We start from the raw sequence: 22,670 nt of genomic DNA on the forward strand, positions 1-22,670 counted from the left end.
AAATCACAGAATTAATTCTTTGATATCTGAGAAGGAATATTTAAACCTATCAGTTTACAATATACTGATGCCTTGTTTTTCTAGGTTTTATTGGTGATAATGTTCAAGAATGTTGGACCATTGTTACCTGTTTAGTATAAGTATAGGACAGAAACTAGGAATGTGTGAACTGTGGAGCGAGCTACATCTAAAAAAAACATCTGTATTTTTTTAATGAGTGTACTTTTTTTTTTTTTTGCTTTTATTCTTGCCATAATAAAATAATATTTGTAGAGCAACTCATGTTCTCTTGTCAATAATATTTTAATAAACTTTAAAAGATAAAACTGTCCAAGATATGAACAAAAGCCAGTGATGCATCAAAGTTTGATTAAAAAAAAATCTTAAATGGTTCTAAAAATCCTTATAATCATTTCAATAATTTATAAAAGTAAAAATAATTAGTTAAAAAATTTTGAACGATATTAATGATATGATGTAGTTCCAGAAACTTCCTACTTCTCTGTTTATCCGTCTGATTTTAGGGTGGGTTTTTTTTGACCACCCCCATTGTTCTAAAGAATATCACAACGGCGAACACGACAAGTATAAAAGCCTCGTCCATTTCGCGAGGTGCGCAATACGGCACCAGGTGAAAGTATAAATCCAGCATAAAGGTGCTCTAGCGACAGTTGCTGGAGGCCATGGTCTTCAGCCTCCTTGTTAGAGCAACTAACTCCCATACAAAGAATTTCCGGTTTGACCCCAGCTCAGACCAGGTTGGGTGCGGTGGAACTGGTGGGTTACATATTGAAGAAAGCTGAAAACATGTAACTATTGATTTCTAATAAAATCAAATACTATAGAAGTCAATGGTTGCAGGTTTTTAGCTTTTTTCAAAATATCTTTTGTGGTCAGAAGAAAATTAAAACAGGTGAGAAAAGAGCAAAAATTGTAAAACTAAGAATTTTGGGTAAACAAAAAAATGCTTTAAATCTTCAGAAACACATTTTACTTTTCAGGAATTGAATAAAAATATAGTTTAAAATAACAGATTTTATCGTTAATTTTAAGTGTTGCCAAACGTTTGTTTATAAAAGGGATAAAGAAAATAAAAAAATGGAAGGGAATGAATGAGTCAATGTTCAACAGCTGCATGAGACAAAAAAGCACAAATACACACGTCTTATGGGAAATCCCAGGGTAAAATGCTTCATGCTTAAGTCATCAGCAGGTGCTGTTTAAAATGCTTTGAAGGGTGTGATGAATCACACGCATTTATGAAGTGAGATCATTACTGAATGCACAACTGAACTCAGAATTATTAGCCCCCATTTGATTTTTTTGTTCTTTTTTAAATATTTCCCAAATGATGTTTAACAGAGCAAGGGAATTTTCACAGTATGTCTGATAATATTTTGTCTTCTGTAGAAAGTCCTAATTTGTTTTATTTCAGATAGATAAAAGCAGTTTTTAATTTTTTAAAACCCATTTTTGGTCAAAATTATTAGCCCCTTTAAGCTTTATATATTTTCGATCTACAGAACAAACCATCGTTATACAATAATTGACCTAATTACCCTAACCTGCCTAGTTAACCTAATTAACCTAGTTAAGCTTTTAAATGTCACTTTAAGCTGTATAGAAGTGTCTTGAAAAATATCTAGTCAAATAATATTTGCTGTCATCAAAGATAAAAGAAATCAGTTATTAGAAATGAGTTATTAAACTATTATGTTTATAAATGTGTTGAACAAATCTTCTCTCCGTTAAACAGAAACGGGAAAAAAATAAACATGGGACTAATAATTCTGACTTCAACTGTTGATGTGAACAGTATAGTTCACTTCAAAATGAAAACGTACTCACTTACTCTCCTTTATGAGTTTTTTTCCAGAAAGCTGGAAACTTGTAACCATTGAATTCCATATAGAAAAACAAATACTATAAAGTCAATAGATTTTATTTTTATTTTTTTTTGGCTTAGTCCCTCTATAAATCCGGGATTGCCATAGTGGAATGAACCGCCAACCTATCCAACATATGTTTTACACAGCGAATGCCCTTCCAGCTGCAACCCAACACTGGGAAATACCCATACACAACAGCGAATTTAGCAACCCAATTCACCTGTACCGCATGCCATTGGACTGTGGAGGAAACTGGAGCACCCAGAGTAAACCCACGCCAACACTAGGAGAACATCCAAACTCCACACAGAAATGCCAATCACCCAGTTGGGGCTAGAACCAGCAACCTTCTTGCTGTGAGGCGATCATGCTACCCACTGTGCCGCCGTGGCGCCCTCAATAATTTTTCAGATTTCTTCCAAATAGCTTCTTTTGTGTTTTATAGCAGAAAGAAACTCAAAACTCAAACATGTAAAAGGTGACGGAATAAACAATGACGATTTTAATTTTGGAGTGGACTAACCTATTCTTTAAATCTACATTTGTTCTCAAGTGTTTACCACAAACTATATGCTAATTTATGATGCATTTTTAATAATGCATGTGTATTGTATGTAGAATATATCATGCCAATTATTACTTAGAAATTCAAACTGTGAAGGTTCACGCTGTTCAAAAGCAAACAAACACTGAGAACAAAAATTTATATGAATGTAATAGAACAAAACATCTACAGGACATCGAATATAAAAACTGCAGCATAAAAGCAGGGCATTTTTGGTCACTTTGTCTCTTTCCCCCACATTAAAAAAGGATCCACGCTTTCTGTGACACGACATTGATCTACATTTACATATTTTGAAGCAGCATTCAGATCTGGAAAATGAAATTTCACTTTCATGTACTTGGCGCTTCACTCAGCGGCTGGATCTGTCAGCTTCATCTCATCACACATGCAGGAGGTGATCCATAAACGGACGGAAGAATTTCAATGACGCCTTCATCACCTTCATCCACCTGGAGGGACAATGATGTGTTATGAATAACCATAAATATACAGCGAAGGAAATAAGTATTCAACACGTCATGTTTATCCTGGGAATAACATTTCTAAAGGAGCTGTTGACAAGGATTGAACCAGATTTTGGTAAAAACCCAAACATTAAAATAAAACAAAACAAGGTGTAATAACACTAGAACAACATGTAATACTTTATATAAAAAGCGTGTAAAAATCTTGATGGTTCTGTGGATCTCGTTTTTTTAAATCTGATCTTTATATTGTATTCTCTACTGGATTCAAGTCAGGTGACTGGCTGAGCCATTCTACAGCTTGATTTTTTTTTTCTCTGGAAGCATTGGAGAGTTTCCTGGCTGTGTTTCGGATCATTGTCTTGTTGAAATGTCCACCCTGGTTTCATCTTCATCATCCTGCTAATGTAGATGTTGGACTGAAGCAGCTGTTATTAATTTACAATGCCGAAGAGCAGAAGGTTGCTGAAGAACTACTGAGAGATTTTAGCTGCTGTCTGGGCGTTCGCTGCCTTTCTACACCTCCCTTTCTTCATGTGTTCAATACTTTTTTCCTGCGTCATTTCATTTTATTATGCATAACTTCATTTGTAAACTAATTAGATTTGTTTTGTTTGCATTTATAAGTATTTCTTTGGTTGTTAACAACATCTGGGGAAAATTTCAGTCAACAGCACCTTTAGAAATATGTTTTCTGAGAAAAAATGTTGACATGTTCAATACTTATTTCTCCCACTGCACATTAGCCTCACACAGAAAAGAAACCACTTTCACGCTGCCGTTTAGAGAACATTCAGCAATAATTTATTTCAGAATCTCAAGAACCACCACATTTCTCATCTGGAAAATTCAGTATCAGTTGCCAACAACACGGTTTTTGAAAAAATGTTACTATACAAATTCTTAATAGAAAAAAAAGAATAAATTAACGGTGGAATCTGGTTATATGTAACCTGCCCGACAAATTCCACTTAGTTTTTGTTTTTTTTCTAAAACACCATTTTATTATGTCCGGGTTATGTCTGAAAATGAACTCATGAAACATGCTCTACTGTCAGGATGACGGGTTTAGTACTTAACGCCCTTCATTTCACACAACTGGTATTAAAACTATTGACAACAGTTAGGAAAAGTCTACAGCTAGGAATCCAAAGCAGTAACTGGTCTTCCTGTAGCACCTGAACGTGTTGTTGCTAAATCCCAACTTATAAATGAAACCAATACTGATTTATAAAAAAAACATTGAACGAACGCTTTGCTTCTTTTAAAAGAACCCAGTTTTCACAGTCCTGCCTATAAATGTTGATAGATGTGTTAGTTAATTTCTGGTTTAATATAAAAAGGTTTTATGTTTTTGTTATCGAGTACAGGTAGACGAGAGGAGTGAGGCCACATTAGCCGAAGAGGGACCTCAAATGAAGACATGAGGGAAGCATTTTACTTCCGTTAGGGCTGTTTGTACACCGGGTTTTAGTTTTAACATCAAGATGCATAACACCGTGTGCTGAACATGCACGAAAAATAATGAACAATTCATTTTATGGCAGATAAAAACATACGGTTTACTCATAGGCCCTTTATTGAGCATGGATCAGTGAGATTTAGATTAACGACACCGAGTTTGGAAACGTTTGTTTTTTAGAAAACGACTTTTCTGCTCATCAAGACTACATTTATTTAAAAATTATAAACAAAAATGTATCTAAATATTATATACACAAGAATACAAACAGTAATATTGTGAAATGTTTTTTCTTTAATCTTTTTTTGTGAATTTAAATTCAATTTTATTTTATTTATGTGGTTTAAATATGAACTTTCAGCATCATCACTCCAGTCTTTAGTGTCAGATTGTTATATACTTAATTTTTTACATAGAAATTATACTTAAGAGCAGAGCTGAGCCTGGCCAGTACCTGGATGGGAGACCACATTTGTTAATGAGGCCAGCAGGGGGCACTCAACCTGCAGTTTGAGTGAGTCTTAATGCCCCAGTATAGTGAAGGGGACACTATGCAGCCCGAGTTATTTTAAATGGAAATACAGTGCTGAGTATATATAAGTACACCCCTCACAAATCTATCTTTTAAGTTCATATTTTTAATAGAAAGCTATGCAATATTATATGTGTGCATTTACATTAGATTATTCAGTACTGAAGCCAAATCTGGAGCTTATCTAACAAAATAACTTATGATAACAGTCCAAAAACTAGGACACTCAAATTTATCTGTTATAGAAAAATATTAAGGAAAAATCAAAAGAAGCAAAAAATTAAAAATGTAGATAAAATTTTGTAGGATGTAATTTTTTTCTTTCAATTTCTAAATATGTTTGGGGATTTAAATATTATTTCAATAAATATATGTGTTTAACAAATCTGTTTTGTTTAAATGCACCAAAATACATTGCCTATAATCACAGAAGAAATTGATAAAAATATTCATTTTTAAAATGGGGTGTACTCAATTATGCTGAGCACTGTATATATGCAGTTGAAACCAAAAGTTTACATACACTGTATAAAAAGGCACATCACCATTTAAAAACAAAGTCAGATGTTAATGTGACTAAACTTTTTCTCTTTTAGGTAAGTCAGGATTATTACATTTGTTTCTGTGATGCTTATTAGCAGAATAATGAGAGAGATATTTAAAAAAAAAATTTATAACTTTTCATGAAAGTCAAGTTTACAAACAATAAGATTATTATGCCTCTGAAAAAGCTCAGATGGTGATGTCAAGGTTTCGGAAGTTTCTGATTGGCTAATTGACAACATTTGAGTTAATTGAAGGAACAACTGTAGAATAGTATTTAAGGAAAACCTCAAACACACTGCTTCCTTCAGAGACAACGTGGGAAAATCAACAAGCCAGAATCAACAAAAAAGCCAGATTACAATTTCCTAATTTCACTGGTAAAAATAATAATCTTTGGAGACATGTCCTGTGGTCTGATGGAACTAAGATTGAACTGTTTGGCCATAATGACCAGTGTTACATTTGGGGGACAAAGGGGAAAGCTTACAAGCCTAGGAACATCATTCCATTTGTGAAGTATGGGGGCGGCAGCATCATGTTGTGGGGCTGTTTTGCTGCAGGAGGGACTGGTTCACTTCATAGCATAGATGGCATCATGAAGAAAGAACATTATGTAGAAATACTGAAGCAACATCTTAAGACATCAGTCAGGAAATTAAACTTGGCCTCAAATGGGTCTTCCAAACAGACCATGACTGTAAGCATACTGCCAAATCAGTTAAAAAGTGCTTTAAGGACAACAGAGTGAATGTTTTGGAGTGGCTATCACAAAACCCTGATCTCAATCCTATAGAACATTTGTGGTCAGAGTTGAAAAAGCTTCTGCGAGCAAGACTCAGTTACACCAATTCTGTCAGGAGGAATGGGCCAAAATTCCTTCAAATTGTTGTGAGAAGTTTGTGGAAGGATACCCAAAACATTTGACAAAAGTTATACAGTTTAAAAGCAAAGCAAAAAAAAACCAAGGAAATGTGTGTAAACTTTTGACTGTTTAGAAATTAATAAAAAAAAATCTAAAAAATTAAATTCTCTCATTATTCTGATATTTAGGTAATCCTAACGGACCTAAAACAGTAAACGTTTAGTATGATTTACCATCAGACATTTAAAAAAATGGTTATGTTCTTTTTTTAGAGTGTATGTAAACTTCTGGTTTCAACTGTATGTATTTATAGATTTTTTAAGATATCACTGTTTTATTGATTTAATCAAATAAGCACAACTTTAATAAGCAGAAAAGCCATCTTTCAAAAACACTGCTTTACTCTGGTAGTTTAGCATCTGGTGATTTGGACCCTTTCAAAAAGAGATGTTTTTTGTTTTTATTAGTAACGGCAAAGGGTGTGCTTTCAGCTACCTGTTTCTTAAGGTACTTTGCGTGTACGATGTATCGTATCCTGCAGAGTGTAGAATAAAAGCGTTATGGCTTGATGTTTCCTCGGTCGGATGATCGAGGCTAAGGGGCACACGTGGTTTTGGATCTAGTTGACTGCATGATAGAAGCACGAAACACCCTGTATTGTCTGAGCTCGTGTTTTCTTGAAAACAAAAGCACCTGCATCACATTCTGGAATGCTGTTCTCCTGAAAGCAGGTCAGGGAAGAGGTCATTGAAAAATTGTGTCGGTGTGCCACGTTGCGTTGTGCTCATCTGACTTAATAAATACGAACGCATGTCACAACGGTGTTACAGTTAAGTAAAATCTCGAATATTAAAAAACAGACACGTAAAAACAAAACCGATAAGGCCAGGAGTGTTCGGAGACAGTTTTTTTTTCTTCACTGATGTCACAACACTATACGCAGGGGATTGCGATGGTTCTGCATGCAGTGTGGGCCGTACAGCAGGGCATTGTGGGATGTAGAGTTCAGGCTCAGAGCACCATGATGGCGAGTGTGACGCAGTAGCAAAGTACGCGGCCTGAGTTCACCGATTGGTCGTTCAACGCAGAAAATCATGCTAATGCCTCTAACCTAACGTGTCAGATTTGTACAGCTATGGCTTCTAAAAGTTAGCTATGTTCTGCAAAGAAATACGGTTGAACTTCCTGAACCGGAATCAGTGACGTTGAGAGGTTGACGAACCAACATTACGTACAAAGTTTCGACGCAGTTTGTGGAGCTTTTAGCAGCGTCAGCATCTCGAGCGATATATAAAAATCAGGGCTCATTTTCAAATCCAAGAACAGCTTTTCAAATGCTCACAAAATATCAAGTTCACAAACAGTGGGAGGGGCTTATGATGCACTCTTGTCAAATCAGAAAAGGCGCTGTAGGATGAAGGATGTGCCTTTGATGCAATATGGTCCAATAAGAAGAGTCGCTGTCAGGTGAAGGAGCGGCTTGTGATGTAATCCTGTCTAATCAGATGAGGCGCTGTAGTGTGAAGGAGGTGCTGTTGATGCAATATGGTCTAATAGGAAGAGTCGCTGTAGGATGAAGGAGGGGCTTTTGATGTGCTCCTGTCCAATCAGAAAAGGCTTTTTAGGATGAATGAGGGGCCTTTGATGTGCTCTTGTCCAATTAGAAAAAGTTCTGAAGGATGAAGGAGGAGTTTTAATGTACTATGGTCCAATAAGAAGAGTAACTGTAGCATGAAGAGGAGCTTATGAGGGCTTGTTAGGTCATCCTGTCCAATCAGAAGAGGCGCTGTAGGATGAAGGATAGGCTTATGAGGTAATCTTGTCCAATCAGAAGAGGCGCTGTAGGATGAAGGATAGGCTTATGATATATTCCTATCCAATCAGAAGAGGCGCTGTAGGATTTAGGAGGGGCTTTTGATGTGCTCCTGTCCAATCGAAAGAGGCGCTGTAGGATGAAGGAGGAGCCTTTGATATACTCCTGTCCACTCGGAAGAGGCGCTGTAGGATGAAGGAGGGGCTTTTGATGTGCTCCTGTCCAATCGAAAGAGGCGCTGTAGGATGAAGGAGGGGCTTTTGATGTGCTCCTGTCCAATCAGAAGAGGCGCTGTAGGATGAAGGAATGGCTTTTGATGTGCTCCTGTCCAATCAGAAGAGGTGCTGTAGGATGAAGGAATGGCCTTTGATATACTCCTGTCCAATCAGAAGTGAAGCTGTAGAATGAAGGGGGGGCTTTTGATGTGCTACTGTCCAATCAGAAGAGGTGCTGTAGGATGAAGCAGAGTCTTTTGATGTGCTTCTATCCAATCAGAAGAGGCGCTTTAGGATGAAGGAGGGGCTTTTGATGTGCTCCTGTCCAATCAGAAGAGGTACAGTAGGATGAAGGAGGGGCTTGTGGTCACACACTGAGAACGTAAAGATCTACAAAAATGGTTGACGACAAAGCAATCCATCGGAATGTGCGTTTGTGCATGAGAGAGGATGACATGGGCTCTCTGGCATCGGTGCAGAGGAACACACACGACAGCAGGGGACCAATACGTCTATTTGAGCATGTGTGTGTGTGTGTATGTGCATGAGTGGGGTTTACTTATAGTACAACGCGCGCATAAGACGTCTTTCTTACACACATCACTCCAGCGATGGATGAGTTTGTGCATTTAGAGGAACCGGCTGCCAGCTAACTGGGTCAAAGTTCAAAAATCCGAGAGGGAGGTTTAGACAAGGTCAAGCTCAGTTCATTCAGACTCTTGTATTCCCATAGTTCATAAGCACTGTACCGCCGGATAGACAGAGAGGACGAGAGGAAGGAGAGGTCGAGGTGGTACTGGCTCCAGCCACAGGTGTGTTGCGATGAGTTGAGGTCCAGGCTGTGGTCAGGCCTGCCCTTCTGAACACCCTTTGAAAGAGAGAGGGATGAGGGATGACGGTTTAGACGAGCGTTCCCGGCTTTGCCTTCTCGTGCCCGTACCACTGTACGTCTGCTAGCTCAGAGCACAGGGGACTGCTCAGAAAAGTAATGTCGGCAAACGGTGATCTGAAATGAGACATAGAGGAAAGAGTCAGACATCATGGCACTGCTAGTAGGTTTATATTTTTGTGTGTAAACTTTATATGTGAAATACCTCACACAATTAAGTAACAATTCTTCTGTTATATCCTTAATATAACATATTTTTAAGAAATAATTTATCATTTAATATTATACACACACAAATGTATGCATGTAAGTATATATTACACGTTACTGGAATTCGGTACTAATCGATATAGAAATTTTAAGCACGTCCATTTCTCGCTAACATCTGAGCGCTGTTGATCACGTTCTTAAACAGCGCAGATTTGCCATTGTGCTCATATGCTCAACAGAAATGACTGTGACTGGCCTTGAAGGTCATTAGTTCACCAAACTCACCACTATTAACTGAGAGTAACCACAGATACAAAGACACTGGAGCGTTTCAAAGTCACGTCGATCAGCTGGTTTGTCAATAAGCTGACATATGAGTGATCCGCTCATGAATCGCGGCTTTTATATGCTTGACGCCCGATTAACACGGGGCTTCAGCGTTGACGATTGACAGAGGGCGTATCTGAATTTGGGGCTGAAGTGATCGTCATAACAGCGTCAGCCAATGAAATTAGTCAGCAATCGGCTACAGTCTGAGCTGGTGTTTTTGCATACAGCAATCTGATTGGCTGACGCTTCCGTTGGCGCTTGAAAAGTTGAGAAAGTCCCAGCTTCTGCAGCGAGCAACGCCACTGAAGCAGTGCCGATGGATCCACAATTCAGTTTGGCAACGCTTGACGTCACCCATCCACCCAAGTGAATGTGAAGCATTGACGCTGACACCTCGGCTGTTTCTCAATATACGTTCTTCAGCGATCTTTTGTCCTCGTGTTCTCGTGTAACGTCATTATCAACTGCCAAAGTTCAGTTTTAATTCTCAAGATGACAAAAACAGAGAATGCGTGAAACTTCCCGGATGTGTTCTTGATATCGAGTACGCATGGATGCAGACTTGAGGACTGAACTTGCTCTACAAGCCCCAGAAGTCTAGACTAGAGGTGGGAGGCGCAGCATTTTATATAGGTTTGTTCTTAAAGTTCAGAGATTTAACTTATTTATCTCGGGAGTTTCCCTATATGAGACAGTGAATATAAACATTACGATGAAAATCTTGATAAAGGAATGAACACATTAGGGGTGCTTATTTGCTGAAATTCCTATTAAAATCTGTTTATTTATATTGTGCAATGTATATTTATAAAGTTTTTATGCATAGTATATATTGTGAAAAGTGTAACAACAATAAATCGCTGTATGAATGCTGTAATGTTTAAATCATTTTTGGTTAAAGATGCATGAAGGTCATGTGACCATCAGGAAGAACACAGCATCTCATTTCTCACAGGATGCGTTCTCTGTCCTCGCGGTCTCCCACGTTCGTTCCTCTAAAGTGACCTAGCAAGACCGGTCTTCACAAGAGCGCAAGTCCGTTCTCTGCGTTGTTAGAATTGAGAAACAGCCGTTGTGAATAGGCTCTCAGTGACCCTGTTTTTGCAGTGTTTAAGAATGTGCTCAACAGCACTCAAATGTTCTGGGGAAATGGACGCGTTTAAAATTTCAGTACCGACCGGTGCAGAATTTTAGTAGCATGACGACCCTAATATATATATATATATATATATATATATATATATATATATATATATATATATATATATATATATATATATATATATACACACACACACACAGTGCTCAAAGTTCACCCCTCATATCGCTAGTTTAGAAGTACCAAAGCCAAAACTAGAACTAATTTAACAGAGTGAAGATCACAGTGTAACACCAAATATGTTGGAGAAAAAATGTAAATACAGTTTGAATAAACAGGAAACATCAAGAGAAATAAAAAACAATATCTAATTTAGTTGAAATTGAGTAGCATATTTTATTGTCATTTATTCCAATTATTCGTTTGAATTTGGTGACACAACTCATGTTTTAATGGATATAACTCTTTAATAAAACTGCATCAAAAATTATTGCCTATATTCAATGACAAAAGAATAAAAATATTCATGTTCAAAAGGGATGTACCTTCATTTATGCTGAGAACATATATATATATATATATATATATATATATATATATATATATATATATATATATATATATATACATACATATATATATATATATAGTAAAAAAAATATATATATATATATATATATTTTTTTCTTTTACTTTTAGTATTCACATTTATTTCTTGCTCTTCCCAAGAAAAGTGAAATACCTCCAATCAAAATGATTATTTTTTTAATTAGAAAATTCTCACCATACTCCCTATAATTTTAAGGTTTTGCCCAGAAATAAAATTTGTATTATAAATACAAATTCAGTCACAAGTTAAAACCCGACACAAGAAAATGACAGCCGTGTAGTAGTGAAAGAGTGAGATACAGATCATGCAGAGAGAGAGAGAGAGAAAGAGAGAGAGAGAGAGAGAGAGAGAGTATACCTCTCTACTGGTCAGTGCTTTGGTGAGAGGGAGAACGGTCTTCAGTAGGAGAACTTTCAGTCGTATCACTGCCCGAGAAAACACACAACACACATACACATTCAGGCAGAGGTGGGTTAGTGAGACACACACATACACACACAAACACACACAAAGAGATAGAGGTTAGAGTTTGTGGGTAGCCGTGATCAGTTAATGCAGAGTGAGTTGTGTAATTCTGACACTGGGGTAGTTCTGTTACACAATATTAAAGTGAACACACACAAAGCATTGGTACAGTTAGCTGGACAACCAAACCAACAGAATGTGCTCCAGACTTTGACCAGCATCCTCAAATATCTCAAATTTAGACTTTTATTTGGACTAAATACCCACAAAGCTGTGCAGTCTAATGATAAATTGTGCAATCTTGGAAAAAACAATTGTTCAATCTTGGAAGAAACTTAAAACAGCACAAATAAAAATGTGTGTGTATATATTCAACATTCTCAGTGTACATCATGTGCATGGAGAACCATAAAAGCCTTCTCTAAAAGCACATTCACCATGAAATTGCTGATAAAACGGTTTCTTTTTTTTACTATTTGCAATAATTGAGAGTGAAATTTGTCCTTTGTGACATGTATTAGTTTATGACCTGATTCTGATTGGTTAATATATCTAAAGGAAATAAACAGATGCTGCATCCTCTCTAACACATAAATACTAGAGGGCTATATGCTATTAGTGTTAATTAGACTAAATGCTAATAAAATATAGACTACAAACTGACATTTCTTCCAGATTTGTGAAATGTACAATTATGATATTCAGCCTTGGTGGCTAGAATGATGGTTCTTTTTAAACTGGAGACTGGCCTGACCTCAGTCAAAACTCGCTCTTTTTGACTTCTCCGTCAGCGCTTGTTTCACTTTTGCAGGAAGGGATTTTAATGTTGTAACAAATGATTTGATTACTTTCTCATGTTAATTGAAATGCATCACATGACTGTTCATTTACTGCGCAAGCAAAAGCCCGGCCAGACCCCGTCTAAAATGATAGAAATTTAGCCAAAACCCACCCGAAAAACAGCTACAAAAACAGCTACAGTGTCCTATCAGCTCAAATATCCCATATTCAGAAAGGAATAATAAATAATGTGATGGGTGTTTAAAAAAGGGGTAAAATAGGTGCCCTTTAAATCAGTTGATACCTGTTTTTTTTAGTAACTAAATACCTGTATTACTCACGCAGCTTTATTTATAATCTATTAAAAGTTACATATAGTAGCTTTAGATTCGAGTAGTTTTAGTCATATTTTTGGCAAACTCTTAATCTGAGGATGAAGGCCCCGCTGATTGCATGTCTTACCCGCTCTGCCAGTTGAGTATGTGTTGCGGGCTGCAGGGGGGCGTAGCTGCAGGGTCACTGCAGGGTGTACCACTCCTCTGACTGTGTGGAGACGCAGCTGAAACACACACACACAGCACTGTAAGACCCTAATGCGTGCAGCTCATCTACAGACACATATGCTTATACACGTGCTGAACATGTCAGAGATAAAGCTGACTGTTTGCTGCCAGCACCCTCTTGAGCTGTTGGAAAAGGTTTGGAGTGTTTCTGCCACCCAGAGAGAGGTGATAATCCCCACGACACACACACACAAAAACACTGACCAGACCACCCTGACTGCTTCCATACACATGTACACGTACAAACGCACACACACATTAAAAGGTCTCATTCAAGCACTCTCTGGTTTTCACACACAGTAAATTCTTGCTATTGCATGAATATGTATTTAACAATGTGAAATGTATAGAACTTAATTAAAGGACAAATGGAAGGATATAGGACGTCATGGTGGCACAGTGGGTAGCATAATTGCCTCACAGCAAGGTCACTGGTTCGAGCCTCGGCTGGGTCAGTTGTCATTTCAGTGTGAAGTTTGCATGTTCTCCCCACATGGGTTTCCCCCGGGTGCTACGGTTTCCCCCACAAGTTCAAAGACATGCGCTATAGGTGTATTGGCTAAATTGTCCATAGTATATGTGTGGGAGAATGTGGGTGTTTCCCAGTGATGGGTTGCAGCTGTGCTGGATAAGTTTCACCCGAGATTATCAAAGGGACTTAACGGAAAAGAAATTGAATGAATGAATGAATAAAAGGATATAAAATTTACCTGAAGTACACAATGCTCTATATAAACCCGTCTGATGCATTAAAATACCTGAAAAGAGGTTGCAATGTGAAAATAAGGTAAAATAATATGATGTGATGAATAGACTTTTCCCCCTTTCAACCTCATTTTCTTTTCCCAGGGCTCCAAAATTAATTCATCATTTTCCTTCGGCTTAGTCCCTTATATATCAAGGGTCACCACAGCGGAATGAACCGCCAACTATTCCGGCATATGTTTTACGCAGCCGATGCTCTTCCAACTGCAACCCAGTACTGGGAAACATCCATACATACTCATTTAGAAACACACTCGTACACTACGGCCAATTTAGATCATCCAATACACCTATAGCGCATGTCTTTGGACTTTGAGGGGAAACTGAGAGCATCCGGAGGAAACCAATACGGGAAGAACATGCAAACTCCACAATGAAATACCAAACTCAAACCAGCATGAAGACCCGGGACTCAAACCAGCAACCTTCTTGCTGTGAAGCGACAGTGCTAACCGCTGAGCCATCGTGCCACCTACTAAAATAAAAATGATTTACTTTATTTAAGTGAAAAATTTAATAATCTAATTTAAGTTTCTAAAGTCACGAAAACATGTCAGAGTGAATTAATCAATAAAGATACATTTATTTCATTGAATTACGGATGTCAGTTTCAAAGTGTTGGGTTGCAGCTGGAAGGGCATCCGCTGACATAAAACATGTGCTGGATAGGTTGGCGGTTTGTTCCGCTGTGGCAACCCCAGATTAATAAAGGGACTAAACCGAAAAAAAAATGAATAAATAATGGTCAGATCGTCTCTTAAACTAATGACGTTATTCTAAATTCCAAAGTGATAGGGTTTTTCCTGGCTCAAATCAAGCTAAAAAAAACTTAAATTAAATGTAATTAAATTCAACATGACTTGTTAATCTGTTTATTTACAGTAATCTCCAATTCCCTGATGATAAGCCATTTTGATTTATGGATAGATATATTAAACTGAATAAAATTGATGCATTGATTGACAAATGAAAACATGGGCTATATTTGAACATAAACCTTAATGCAGCCTATATGTAATATAAAAATATATTTTATTTTTATTATATAATATATTTTATAATATATATATATATATATATATATATATATATATATATATATATATATATATATATATATATATATATATATATATATATTTATTTATTTATTTATTTATTTATTTATTTATTTTTTTAACGGCCAAAATAACAGGTGCTTGAGCATCACTCTAGTGTCTGTCAGTAATTGTCACTGCCACTATTATGAGGTGGTCTGAAATTCGACGAAGACAACAGTCATAATTCTCTGTGCAAGAAAAATACTTGTATGTATGTATGTATGTATGTATGTACAGAGTTCGAAATGAACCTTTTTGCTTGGTAACACTTAAAAAATGTAGGCGCATCAGCCAAAATTTAGTCGCACCCACCAATTATAAGCACCGTTATATAGACAGGGATTGCTCTTAAGAGATAACTGCTTACTTGGAGCATGCCTATGGTGCCGATTTGGATTAGTCAATTTACTTAAATTTTAGTCAATTTACTTATTTAAGTTGCATGTTTTTGACTGGTGGTAGGAACCCGGGGGAAACCCACATGAGCACGGGGAGAACGTGTAAACTTCACACAGAAACGTCGGCTGGCTTGGTACGGACTAAAACCAGTGACGTTCTTGCTGTAAGGTAAAAGTGCTAACCGCTGGGCCACCGTGCCACCCATCTAGGAAAGTAGGAGAAGTAGAGGGTGGAAAGGGGGATTCTTCAAAATAAACATGGCTGTGATATAGAACTTAGGGTATTTATAATGGCTTAGGAATCGTCTGATTGGTGAATCATAGATTGTATAATGCGGGACCAGCTGCAAGCAATCATAAGCATGTGATCCTCTCGAAATTAGTTTAAAAATAAACTTCACTTATGCATAGCCATAAACACATTTCCTTGTGGAGCAAGTAGCTTGACCGCTTATTGCCGTTTGTTATTCCTAGTTATTTCACCATATGCAAATAAATCTGAAGTCCTAAAACAGCAGAAAAGAGCCTCACTATTATTTAATATTTGATCTGCTCACCTGGTGACCCCTTGACTAGCGTTCCTATCCGTCCTCCGCGTCCGTCTGAAGAGTTGGAGCTGGTATGTGTGACGCGGCTGTGCTCTTTAATGGATCCAGATGAGCGCTGGTACCAGCACCGCAGCTCTTCCGACACCGCCGCCCGTCCTCCGCCACCTCCACCTTCCCTGCCCAGCGACGGAGTCCTCACGATCTGTGAACGGGACGGCGTCAACCTCCCGCTTCCACCACCACCACCCGCTTCCCCATCCTCCCCGGAGCCCCAGCCCTCCTTATAAAGCCCTCCAGCTGTGTATGAGTTGGAGGTCTTGAACTGCGCCTTGACGCTGTAGTGCCCCTCCTGGTCGTTCTCCAAACTGCGGACCACCACAGCATTAGGGCTGCTGCCTTCGGTGTATAACGGGTACTCTTTGATGCGGTACTGTGAGGAAGGCTGGCTCTGGCTGTGCAGGTAAACTCCCTGATGGCTGCCACACACTCCTCCATGGGTGCTGCCATTTCGGGCTGCCAAGTTCGGCATGCTGCCGGAGCTCGATGCGCCGAGGTGTCCCGCAGACTTGTGCCGCTGCCGTTGCCGCTGTCGGGCTTTGGAGGGCGAGTCCTCTGCCAGTGTACAGTAGTTGGGGTTGGAGGTGGACGAAGGGTAATAATGTTCTGAGCTGGAGTGGCTGGTGCAGGACGAGCAGTCATCTGGGACCACAGAGCCATTGCTTCCTGTCCTTTGGGGGCCCGAGAGAAACAGGTCAGGGCTGAGTCCTGCTTCAGTGTCCGGCTCTAAGGAGAGCAGCTTCCCTTGAGACTCCAGACTGGAGCTGCGGCCCCGGAACGGCTGAGTCAGACTGAGGAAAGTAAAGAAGTGATTTCGTGAGGTGTGGCTTTGAGAGTCCCCCCCCCACCCCCCCCCTGCCATCCAAAGATAATATGTTAACCAGTTAGCATTTTGGCAGATCACCTACTGCACCTTTAACATTCTTATGATGACAGCATAGGGCATTGGTTTGGGAGTGTGTGTGTCTCTCTACCTGGCCGAATGGACGTAGCTCCGTGTCCTCAGGTCAGGGGTGGAGGGCATGCTGGACTGGCTGTTCCAGTGAGGGAGGGAGCGTACAGGGCTGTTCTGGAGAGAGTTGCTCACTCCTGCCTCACAACTGCCTGTGCTAGGGAACCGTCTGTGACTACTAAGGAGACATTCATAAATATCATTCATTCATTCATTCATTCAAATGTGCACCAAACCATTCATTCTGAGCACAAAAGAAAATGTCTACCTGGAGTGTGAGGAGCGTTTCTTCACTCGTTCGTAGGGTTCATCTAATGAGCTTTCACTCCACATGCGTGGTTTGATCGGAGACTTGTCGTAGTCACTGCGCTGATAGTGCAGATGTCTCAGTCCGTCCAGGGACTGTGGTGGGGGTGGCCGGCTGTGGGATGGAGGTCGGGGAGGGAGACCCTTGTGTGGAGAGGCAGCCGGAGAGAACGTGGGGGTTCCAGTCACCTGGGAGTCATCTGGAGTGAAGAATGAGAGAGAAGTAAGACTAATTTTGGGAACAAAAACATTTTATGTTACGTAAAAAATAGATAATCCAAATGAGAACTTCTTTTCAGGGACACTGTCAAAGGCAGAAATCCAAAACAGTTCCTAAAATGATTTGATGAACATTTTCTGAATATTCTCATGAATATTTATAAGAATAACACCAGTTCTGGCTTTAGTCTAGTTTACAACACATGCTTTTTTACAATTTCATTCATTACATATGATCAAAATCAAACCCTGTCGATGATTTTTATCAAATAAAATACCAACTGAATAGCATATTAATTACTATTGTGCCAAATAAAAGAGTTCTGAATAGGTAAACTACTTTGTTTGCATGTATAAATTGTTATATATAGCAAAATATTATTTTTTTATTTATTATAATATTTCTTTTAACTTACTTTTTATATTTGGACTAACACAACAACAAACAGTGTACAAAACCATAGTTTATCAGGCTTCATTGTGGTTTGTAACACCCACTTTTCTGCACATGACTTAATACTGATAAATAAAACCAAACCCGCTCAAAATTGCAAACAGTTTGTCTGGTAACGGCAATATCATGGTTAATCTAGATCAATTATGGTTTGCAACACCCACCTTTTTACTATCGCAATAATTATATACATAGATAATATTAAATCCTGCCCTAATTTCCTTTTTGACTAATTTTGCTTCAAAATAATTTTTTTAATTATTTATTTAACTTTTTTTTTTTACATTTTACAAACATTAACAACAACCATCAGCAACAGAGATGGAAAGGGAAAATAACTGTATATGTACACACTTAAGCAAATGAAAAACCCTGTAAATTGAATAATAATAATAATAATAAGTATATACTGTAACTAAATGAGGGACTGCATGTATACAACAATCTCAATGAGTACATTTACATGGAAACCAATAATCCGATTTTAATATGATTAAGACAATACTCTGATTAAGAGTCGACCATGTAAACAGCAAATTTTGATTAATTCAATCTGATTAAGGTCATAATCGAACTAAACAAAAATCGAATTAAGACGTGGAGTATTCCGATTTTTGTCGCATCATTGAAGTGCAGCACAGACATGTAAACACACATAATCAACTATTACTGTCATGTAGGATTTTCACCGCATTTTGTGACAGGGTAGTCTATACACACAGGGCTGTTTGACACTATTCTCTGGATGATTTTTTCCCTGTCTATTTTTAAAGAGGAACGATCGCACCCGTTGCATTTTCAGGCACGGTTGTTTTGCGCAAGAAAACGGGGCATGGGAGCTTTTAAGCACTCACGCGCTTCACATCAGCTGTGCGCATGACCCAAAGCCCTCATCAGTGCATCAGGATCACCTGTGTCTGATTGTGTGTCTAATCATCCTCTCATTTGGTATTCACCTGCTTAATTTTGCTCGCGCAAACAATTATCAAGCTGCGGTCACACTGGGCTTTTCCTCCCATAGACTTCCATTCATACACACACGAATGCGTTAGACCGGAAATGCGGGGTCATGCGTCAAGTTTCGCAGGTTGCTGCGGTGCAAAGTTCAAGCTTGGTGAACTCTGACCTGCGTAAGACCAGTTGAGGATCAAAACATGACCTCTCTGGACAGACGTCTCTGGAGCAATCACTCACTTTTTTAAATGTCTAATAAGCTTGTTTAATCCCGCCCCTTTTCGCAGCGCTGTACGACAGAATTTCGCACACACAAACTGTAGTGTGCCCGCAGCTTTAGTCGTGCTGTCTCTTGATTCTAAGATCACATTTGCACGCATGTTGTCATTGCCAGCTAGTGCTGGCAATTTAAAAATGATTTTCAACCTGCCAAAGTGGCTAGTGGGAGTGGCTGACTAACCCGCCAGAGTGGAAATCTACCCGAATGGCGTAGTGTTAATGTCAAGCCCTGGTAGTCACTGTTAAAACTCAAGGCAATAAAGGGTTACAAACTGTTATTATGTATTATGTGGAAAGGTTGGCAGGTGTGATCAACCTAGATCTACCTAGACTGTTTAAACACAACGTGCTTTAATTTAAATTTAGATCACAGACATAAACGTTTTTGGCGTGTAAAAACTCACCATCGTCTAGCACCAGTGCGTCAGACAGAGAGCTGTCCTCTGAGCCGATATTTGCTTCTGCCAGACAAAGACAAAAACAATTATTAGGTAAAAACTCTTGCACACCAATACAAATCATTGCAACCTGAGCATAAACACGAGAGTGTGTTAAATGAATTTTCGCAGCAGAGGTCACACACAGACACATCTGTTCACACTGTTTTATAGGTCTTTGGGAAAGTGCGATTACCCCTGCTCTCAGCATGATGAGGCTTTACAGAGGAAACGCATAATGAACTCACAGGAGCTTCTTGAAAGCATCTTTACTCACACACAGCGAAAGTATTTCCTCACCCTCTATGATGAGAGAGGCACGTTGTGTGGGTTTCTTCCCGGAGCGAACGCGATATTCATTGATGCCGTTCTCAATGTCTTGCAGCTTCTTCAGAGCGTTGAGATATGACGTCTTCCTCTGTTTCTTCAGTTTCTTGCTGCTGATGTGAGGATCTGATGCTAACCTTCGTGCTGCCTCCGTTATCTGAGACTGAATGGCAAATTCCCTTTCCAAACGCTCCAATTCCTCTTCCTAGAAAACACAGAGGTAAACACACACACACACACACAAAGTTAATGGTGCATTTAGTGAATTTTGCCAAATGATGTTGATATTTGAAAGCACCAAAATAAACACGTCTATAACTTAACACGTTTTTAGATATCTTCAGCAGGGTTGCCAGGTTTTTGCAAACAAATCCAGCCCAAAACTAGCCCAATAACACCCATAATGAAAATATACTCAAATATTGCAGCTGTTGGACAACATAATGTACTTTTGAGGCTTTTTTTTTTTTTGTTTTGTTTTTTTTTGCAACTATGCAGTTTATTTATAAGGATAGTGCCTTTTTTTAAAAATTCATAATTTTGGGAGATTCAGCAAAACAGTGGCCAGCCTGTCATTCTGAGCAGAGCAAAGACAGTTGACATTCCGCCATAAGATGGCGACAGAGACCGCATAATACATCATTAGGGGAGAAAAACAGCCTTTTCTCAGTAAAAAGTTTGAAACTACAGCAGAGCAAACCATTATAAAAAAGGTAAGTGACATTCTAAGTCGATCTCTTTATTTTGTATGTTGTAGTGCTGGATTTATACCATAGTAATCTGGTAGTGTTTGCTTTGGCTTTTTTTTTTTTAAGTTAATTATTGTGAAATCTTGATTGCAACAGAAATACTGGGAAATTTCTGCAGACTGATGGCATTTTATGCCTTACAATCTTAAAATGTCAGCAAAATCACCTGTTTTGTCATTACTTTAGACATTATGCTAGAGAATCATACAAATACTATAAAGTGGTGTTGGTGAATGAGCAACAGTTTCTGCTGTTCTGAAGTCAGCTGCAGATGTGAATGAATCGTGAAAGTTTCTTGTACAAAAGTGTTTTTAGACTCCGTGTTAAATTCTCTTTTTTATGAACGCAATTACGCAGTCTAACTGTTGTATAAAGCAATATTATAATCTTAGCAGAGCACTTTGGCTGTATATTGTCACCTATTTTATCTTTGTTTTTCTTCCTTTTTTCCATTACTGGATGGATTATAAATGGTTTCTTCTTTAAAAAATACCCCTGTAAAGTAGCAATTAAAAAGATGCTGATCAAACACATCCATAACCCATCAAATCCTTTTTGGATATCTTCAGCAGGGTTGCCAGGTTTTCGCAAACAAATCCAGCCCAAAACTCAATATATGCAATCCCTCTTTCATAAATGGATTTTAAATGGTCTCTTTTTTGACAATAACTATATAGTAGCAATTAAAAAGGTTCTGTTATCATAAAAATGACTTAAATATATTAATTCCATATAAATTCAAGATTATTACTTGAATTTACCATATAAATTCAAGATATTAATTATTATTAATTAAATTATTAATAAAAAATATTAAATTGTAAATCGACTGTCTTTAAATTACATATCTATTGTTAGTTATTAATTAACAACAATCCTGAAAAGTTCTGCCAAACTTTTTCTGTATAGAAACGAAAACACTTACAAATACTGTCTCTCCTCTAGACCCCCTACATTTCACAAAACTGTACCTTCATCATCCTAGCAGAGTTTTTATTATCATTGGTTGAATAAAAATTTGGTTGCAATCTAGGGAAAGATGAATGCAGCCAAGTACAGGGATATCCTGGACAAAAACCTTTTCCAGGGTGCTCAGGACCTCAGACTGGGCCGAAGGGTTTACATTCCAATAAGACAATGACCCTAAACACACAGCTAAAATAATGAAGTGGCTTCACAACAACTTCGTGACTTTTCTTGAATGGCCCAGCCAGTGCCCTTACTTAAACCCAATTAAGCATCTCTGGAGAGACCTAACAATCACTGTCCACCAACGATAACCACCCAACCTTTTAGAACTGGAGAGGACCTTTTTTAATAAATCTCCAAAAATGTCAACAATTCTGTGTTTTTCTGTTAATACAGGGTGCTGTGTGTAGATTAACTTAAATGATGCAATGTAACATAGAGTGAACAATTTAAAGGGGTCTGAATACTTTCTATACCCACTGTATATGTCAAACTTATAAAAACAACAACCAGCGGCAAATAATTAAAGCAGCCCAATGACTTGGCAACCCTGATTTCCAGTATCATACTAGACACGCCCATTCCTGCTGATTGGCTGCAAGTGTGTTTTGGCATTTGTCCTAACCCTGTGGTCAAATGCGTTTTTCGAACATTCCTTACTGCACCTTTAAGCAAAAAGTCATATCATCCTTCATTTCATCATTTTGTGAAACCGCCAACACACACTCTGTCAGAATAACAAGACCTCTACAAGCGCCAAGCTGTCTAGTTCTCACACACACTTTGAGACAGCCAAGATATTGTGGCCTCTAATCAATGCCTTCGATTAATCACCCAAAATCAACAACCATCAGTCATG

The 22,670-nt window shown here is 38.3% G+C and overlaps 1 protein-coding gene across 25 annotated transcripts in view; it reads right to left on the minus strand.

Moving 5' to 3' along the window:
- Window positions 1–3,701: 3,701 nt before the first annotated feature.
- frmd4a (FERM domain containing 4A) overlaps window positions 3,702–22,670 on the minus strand; it is a 291,695-nt gene continuing 272,726 nt past the window's right edge. For 13 of the 25 annotated variants that reach the window (XM_009293451.4, XM_073929259.1, XM_009293452.5 and 10 more), the window contains exons 17-23: window positions 20,067–20,298; window positions 19,734–19,790; window positions 17,386–17,623; window positions 17,140–17,295; window positions 16,118–16,956; window positions 13,197–13,293; window positions 3,702–9,357 (exon numbers count right to left, since the gene is read on the minus strand). In XM_009293451.4, the coding sequence (XP_009291726.1) occupies window positions 9,252–9,357; window positions 13,197–13,293; window positions 16,118–16,956; window positions 17,140–17,295; window positions 17,386–17,623; window positions 19,734–19,790; window positions 20,067–20,298 (1,725 nt within the window). In that variant the 3' untranslated portion in view covers window positions 3,702–9,251. Of the gene's footprint in view, window positions 9,358–11,846; window positions 11,915–13,196; window positions 13,294–16,117; window positions 16,957–17,139; window positions 17,296–17,385; window positions 17,624–19,733; window positions 19,791–20,066; window positions 20,299–22,670 lie in introns of those variants that run through there. The other 12 variants (XM_073929262.1, XM_073929257.1, XM_009293448.5 and 9 more) reach the window with 4 other exon arrangements.

The sequence above is a fragment of the Danio rerio genome, chromosome 18, assembly GCF_049306965.1.
Source record: "Danio rerio strain Tuebingen ecotype United States chromosome 18, GRCz12tu, whole genome shotgun sequence".
Classification (NCBI taxonomy): domain Eukaryota; kingdom Metazoa; phylum Chordata; class Actinopteri; order Cypriniformes; family Danionidae; genus Danio; species Danio rerio.